Here is a 6424-nt window from a genome sequence, read left to right on the forward strand (position 1 = left end):
TTCTTCCACAGAACTCCATTAATTTGCAGAAAGCAGCCACCAAAAATGTGAGACCTGCCCACCGCTTCCACTCCAGTGCTCAACATCACTGCGCACATACTGCATTCTAATGAAGTGCCTTATGTTGCAAATTCCGGGACAGTTGGAATAATCTGACAGACTAATTAACATTTCAGTCTCTCTTCCAAACATTTGCTTTCAATGCCAGGAAGCTTTCTCTGTGTACACTTTCTAGTGCACGGCGTGACAGATTGCATATACCGCTTCAAAATATCGTTTACCCAAAGACTCAGCTTACTCATTCATTGCTGTACCTGGGGTGGAGCCTGTTTTGGTTTCCAGAGGATCTTGGTTCTTGGAATTCAAGGTGGTCCTAGAAAGGAGCTTAAGTCTGTTGCCTTTCAAGATGCTCTACTAAGAATAGTTAGGTAAATATTTCTTTATTAAATGATTAATTCCATAAATAAATTCTTTTAATTCATTGAATATAAAATTAAAATCATTTACAACTTATTCCAGTATTACAGGGGCTGGAAGGGGTTAAAAAAAAAAAAAGAAAAGAGCTACAGTTCGATAAATAAAATACTCAGCTTTAAAACAACTGATTTCTGTTTGCCATTAAACTACAGTTGGTACATAATAGCTGCCACCGTGAACACCCCATAAGTGTCCACCTCAGGAAGGAATGTACCTTCCAGCTTGGTTGGGAAAGGGACGGGGGGGGAAGGAGATGGAGGGAAGGGGAAAAGCATAGTGTTAAATTGAACAGGAGAGGAAAAGTTTTCATAACCAGAACAAAACATGTATCAGATCACTTACAAACAGAAAACAGTATAAGGTAAAGGTGCTCCAAAAAGAAGCAGTAAAGTTGCTCCAGTACTATGAAGCTTTAAGTATGCTTAAATCTCTTGCATTAGTGTCCAGTTGCACAGTGCACTCTTGTAACATCTCAATGTTGCCCTCAAATGGGCAAGGCACCACTTCCATCAGAGGTTCTTTCTCCATGGCTGGTTACTTCAGAATTCTGTTTAACATCCCACCCCAAACACCACTTAGTCCCTAAATTTGTGGATGTCATTGACCAGTCTGTAGAAGGGATAAGCTTCATTTGTGTGCGGACAGTTGTAGTTGCAACGGCAGGACTGGATCATCATGACGCTCTTGGTGAAGGTTTCTCCATCATCGCAGCGGAACCGGATCTTGACAGTCCTGGTCTGCTGGGGAGTACAGCACCTGCCATCCACACAGGAGCCACAGTACTTGGGGCGGTACTTCTTCACACTGGAGCATCCAGCATAAGTAAACCTCACCGGGGATGGGGACTTCTTAGTCTTGGTACATTTTTTTCCCTTCTGTAAAGGAAAGGCAATAACATTATTAGTGGGAGATCATTGTCCTGCCTTTACCCTCTACTTGAACAAGTTCGGAAAGAAGAAGAGCACTGGAGAAGTTTGTATTTACCTTTAGGGAGGCGTAGCTGGGCTGGCCACACGGCCTCACTTCGCATATCCTGGTCTCTTTGATGAGCTTGCAGTCGGGATTGTCATTGGTGACTCTGGTGGAGATGCCGGTCCCGCACGTCTTTGAGCACTGGGACCAGGAAGTTGTTTGCACGATGCATTTGGGATTCTCAAAAGCTCGGCTTTGTGGCTCGGATCCAAAAACTAGAAAAGAAAAGGAGGGCTTAGACTACACCTATCTTCTCCCCGAGTTTCTTTCAATCCATCTAAAGAAAGACACAGCTTCCCCCGCACCTCAGCTGTCACCATCACGCAGCTAAGCCCACACTCACCAGGTAGCATCTTCAGGCCTCCCTTCACGATGGCAATCAGCTCATTGTTCCTGGTCAGTTCGCCCTCGGAAGCATCCAGACCAAACTCCTTGCTGAAGAAGCCCTCCAGCTCCTCCAGCGCATCCTTGCTCTCATCGCAGACCCACTCCTCGCAGCACTGCCCGGGCACTTTGACCAGCCTGGGGCTGGGGCAGCCCAGGTTGGGGAGGGAGAGCTCCTGCGGGCAGAGCGGGATGCAGCCCACAGCTCCATCTATGCACGTACACTGGTGCTTGCAGTTGGGCTGGAAGCTTTCTCCGTTCTGGTAGATTTTGGAGTTGTATTCGCAGGGTCTCCCCTCGGATTGTGCTGCAGAGAGCAAGAGAGAGAGAAGAGGGCGTCAGGGCCGGGAATAGCTCATTTTAAGACACGTATTTTGCTGCTCTGTTAAATTCGGTTCATGGTAAAGTTCCCTACAGTCCCCCGGAGACGCGGGGCTAGAACAATAAGTTAGTCAGGAATCACTTTTCCTTATGTGCTTTTAGCAGAGCCCAGACATACTGAATCGCATTCCAGACTGCTGAAGTCATGTGCCTTTCTGCCAAGCTACCAACAACAAAGCATAACCATACATGGACTCAAAGTTACCAAACTCCGGCACTCCGCACCGCGCTGCGGGCAGCCCTTACCTCTGCAGATGCCCTTGGTGGCGGCGGGGCTGGCGCCGAAGTTGCACTCCAGCCCCTTGGTGTGGTCGCAGGGCTGCGTCCGGCTGCAGTCCTCGTTCAGCTGCTTGGCGCAGACCTTGCAGCAGCCGCAGCCGTCCGGCACCAGCCCCACGCCCGGGGCGCACTGCGGCGCGGCGGCCGGGCACTGGCAGACGGCGGGGCACGGAGAGCCGAGAGCCTGCGGGGCGAGCGGAGCGGAGCAGTGAGCGGCGAGAGCCGGCACGGCCGCGCCGTTATCCCCGGCCCTCCCGTAAAGCCCCGAGGGCGGCACTTACCAGGCGGGCCAGGCAGAGCAGGGCGGCCGCCAGCGCGGGGCGAGCTCCTGCGGAGCCCATGTCTTAGCGGCGCGGAGCGAGAGCGGAACTCGAACTGCGATCGCGGAGCGGGGCCGGCGCGGTCTGAGGCAGCGGCGGGCGCGACCGCCTTTTATGCGGCGCGGGGCCGCCGCGTGCGCCGCGGCGCTGACGTCGCGCGTTCCGGGCCGCGGCCGCGTCCAGCGCTCGCGGCATCCCAGGAATGCGGCTGGCGCGCGGCGCGGTCGCTCCGCCCCGCCCCGTCTCCCGGCACCGCGGCCGCTGGCGGCGGCTCTGCCGCGGGGGGTCTCCGCGCCCGCCCGGCCTAGGCACCGCGCCGCTCCGCGGGGCTGGGGGTTGCCGGGGGGGCGCGCCCCGCCGGCCCCTCCCGCGCTGCGCGGGGGGCGCCGCTGGGTCGCGCCCCGGGGCTGGAGAGGCGGGCGCCGAGCGGGACGGGCCCCGCGGGACGGCCGCTGGCCGCGGTGCCCCCGTGCCCCCCTCGGGCGGACGCGCTCCCGGTAGCGGTTCCGTGGCGGAGGTTCGGGGCTTGGGGCCGGGAAGGAGCGTTTGGGCTTCTCTTGTGGCGCCCTTTCCCCGCGTGGCCGTAAGTGCTTCCAGATGGGGATTCGGCCACCAGACGTAACAATATTTCCATATTTGGTATAGCAGTAGCCCGCATTTTTCACATTTTTCTGCTCTGTTATCCAACCGCAAAGCATTCTTGACAACTTCAGATGCTGTTAAATATAGCCCTCGCTGCCGTTCCCAGGGCAGGAAATTCTCTGGAATTCCTGCTTTTCACGCAATCTGTCCATCATGATTTAGGAGCGCAGAGCCGGAGCGGCCAACTGGCGTTACCCTGCCGCGGGTACTGCGAAAAGCGGAGCTCCGTCCGCGCCCCAGCGGCGTGACCGCGAGTCCCCGTCGCAGGAATTCCCTTACGAGCGCGACCCGTTCCTAACACCGGTTTGGGGTGGGCTTCGGGGGAGTTTTTTTCTTCTTTTTCGGTTGCCTTCGAGGATGGAGGTGGAGGCGCGGAGGAGAGCCCCGCGTGGTGGAGGGATGGGGAGGGCGGGCTGCGGGCGCTGCCTGTCCCCTGGCGGCGTGGCCCCGCGGGACGGGCACGGCTCCGGGCACACGGGCGGCCGGCTGGTACCCGCGGGGGGACGGCGTCACGGCCGCGGACGGGACGCGCACGGCTCGGTAAGTCGGGGGCCGGGGAGGTGCGCGCCGTTTGTTTGCTTTTGTGTTTTAGCAGCGGCGGGAAAAATAAAGCGGTCTCGTCGGACCCCGCAGAAGAGGGGCTGTTGTTGCCCGGGAACGCTGCTCCGGGCTCGGCGTTGTCGGGGGTCGCGGGCTGCCGGCGTGGCGCGGCGCGGCGCGGGGACGAGAGAAGGGGCTCGGCACGGTGCGGCCCTGCGCCCGGCGGAAACCCGACGGCGGCCGCCTGCGGGCACGCAGCGCTCTGTTCGCCCCCGACGTGCGGCCGTGCCCCCGGAGTGGGCCAGCCCCTCCACCCGTACGGCCGCACACCCGTGGGGGAAAAGCCTGAGGCCCGAGGTGGTTCCGCTGCGGCCGTGCGCCTCCAGACTCGGCTGGAGAGAGAAATCCCGTCCTTAGTTACGCGCTGCTGAGAGCGCCCTGCGGTGCCGCTGCAGGCGGCGCAGTCGCTGGTGGTGTCCGTGAAGTTAGACGGGGCCCACCGGCAGCTGAGGCGGCTGCCAGCGATGGTGGTACCCGCTGCCATCCCCACCCCTCAGCTCCAGCTCCGAGGAGGAGGAGCGAGGCTCGGTCCCTGCCTCGGAGCCACCGGAGGCCCGCGCTTCCCTGGCTCCTGCCGCTGCGGGTGCTTTCTGGGGCTCATCCGTTTCTAAAACAGCCCGTGGTGGTGGAACTCCTCGCAGGTGCTTTTTGTTCAAGGAGACTTTACACGGCAGCTTTGAGATCAGATGGAACAACGTTGTCATTCAACACATTTTTGTTAATGAAAACTTCAAAAACGTTAAAGCAAGAAGAGCCGCTGCACCAGTGTGTGGTTAAATTGGACTCTTTTGCTTTTCAGGGATTTATGCGAACACTTGTCTATTTAGTTACATCTAATTTAAAGACATGCACCAAACATTCTGCTTTGATCTGTGGCTTTCACAACATTCAGCAAATGCCGCAGGAAAGCCAATGAATGGCGCTTTTCTCACTTGGTTCCGTGTCTTACCACACATCCACACAACTCTGATGGGAAACTGTAAATGAACCTGCATTTGCTCGAAAAGGTCACTTGGAAAGCTTTGAAGTGCCTTTTGACAAACCTGTCCTGAATTTCAAGCAGCTGACAACATTTGAGATGGGCTGAGTATCTCTGCATTCAGGTTGGACCATGAACCTTTCATACTTTTCCATTCCACACATTTCCCTGTCACAAACTGTGACCCAGAGTTTATGTCCCAGGCTGCGCCTGTGTCTGTGGACGTACATCAGGAGACAGGAAAAAGCTGGGAGCATCTCTTATAGGTTTTGTTCAGCATAACATCAAGTTTCAGACCTTTGTTGTCCTAAGGGAACTGGGAAATATTCCCAGCTTTATGCAATAAAAAGCATCTTACTGTCTCCCAGCTTGTGTGCTGTAGGCAGCAATAGCTGTTGGTAAGGTGAGGTCAGCTGAGAGCTTGGTTAAGCAGGAATTTGGAACAATTGGTTAATGCACCAGGTATTGCAGATTTACCAGGTACATACTGTCATTTCCACAGGCCTTTATTTCTCCAGGAAAAGCAGTTTCTGGAGAGACAAATCAAGAGGAAATGCAGCTGAAAAACGTAGTTTCCCTTCCTCCACCCAAGGTCAGCGTTCCATGGCCGTGTGTGGGGACTCTGGAGCAGTGGGGGGGGTGCATGGGACAGACAGCCCTCTAAGCGGCAGTGCGCCCGGTGGCAGCAGGCATCCAGCCGGAGGTAGAGAACATTGGAAGTTTACAGTCACATGAATTCTGGGGAAGGTTCTTACTGAAACCAGCATCCAGCCCTTGCTTTTGTACCATCTCTAATTTCCTCTTTCCCATTCTCTCTTTCCTTTGCCCATCCTTTACTGAGCATTTCTTCCATCTCTCCTCCTCTTTCTTCTCCTTTTCCCTGTTCCAGGCTTTTTCCCGACGACCTTTCCTCTCCTAATGTTTACCTACCTTCGCTTGGGCCTCTCCTGCAGCTCCTGCCAGGCTGCCGGTTCCTGCTGCACTAAATCAGTTCTTCCAGAGTCAATGGCTCCTCTCAGTGACTCACAGGAGGTGCAAATCCAGCGGGGCAAATTAAGCATAGCAACATAGCAGCAGAGTAGCCAGAAGGCTTCAGCAGCTCAAATCCAAGTGGGTTCAGATGCTTTTTTTTTTTTTTCTTGCTTTGGTTTGCTCAGAGTTTATGCTGAATTCTTTGACTATGGTATTTCCTATGTGTTTTCTTCCTTTTCCTCACTGCCCTCCCTTTAGCTGTGCTCATGCCTGTCAGTTTTTGTCTAGTATATGCTTTGCCTGCGGTTTCTAATATTTGTGGGTTTGTGCTTCACAGCATCTGTCTACCGAGAGACACTTTGCTCTGTAGGCATGCTGATTTTACCTCTGGCTGCTGTTAAGGAATTGTGAAGGTTCC

The 6424-nt window shown here is 55.3% G+C and overlaps 1 protein-coding gene across 1 annotated transcript; it reads right to left on the minus strand.

Moving 5' to 3' along the window:
* On the minus strand, positions 425-2922 carry CYR61 (cysteine rich angiogenic inducer 61). The gene is made up of 5 exons (XM_021404814.1): positions 2775-2922; positions 2461-2677; positions 1793-2140; positions 1462-1664; positions 425-1352 (listed from the first exon to the last, which is right to left on the minus strand). The coding sequence occupies exons 1-5, from the start codon at positions 2832-2834 to the stop codon at positions 1053-1055; spliced, it is 1128 nt and encodes a 375-aa protein (XP_021260489.1). The 5' UTR covers positions 2835-2922; the 3' UTR covers positions 425-1052.

This window comes from Numida meleagris, chromosome 7, assembly GCF_002078875.1.
Source record: "Numida meleagris isolate 19003 breed g44 Domestic line chromosome 7, NumMel1.0, whole genome shotgun sequence".
NCBI lineage: Eukaryota > Metazoa > Chordata > Aves > Galliformes > Numididae > Numida > Numida meleagris.

Bases quoted from the DNA above. Each gene is read 5' to 3' on its own strand.
- CYR61 (XM_021404814.1), bottom strand. From the start codon at position 2,834: ATGGGCTCCGCAGGAGCTCGCCCCGCGCTGGCGGCCGCCCTGCTCTGC. The intron at 2,678-2,774 runs GTAAGTGCCGCC...CTCGCCCCGCAG, and splicing joins TGCTCTGCCTGGCCCGCCTG to GCTCTCGGCTCTCCGTGCCC. The intron at 1,665-1,792 runs GTGAGTGTGGGC...TTTCTTTTCTAG, and splicing joins AGGCCTGAAGATGCTACCTG to TTTTTGGATCCGAGCCACAA.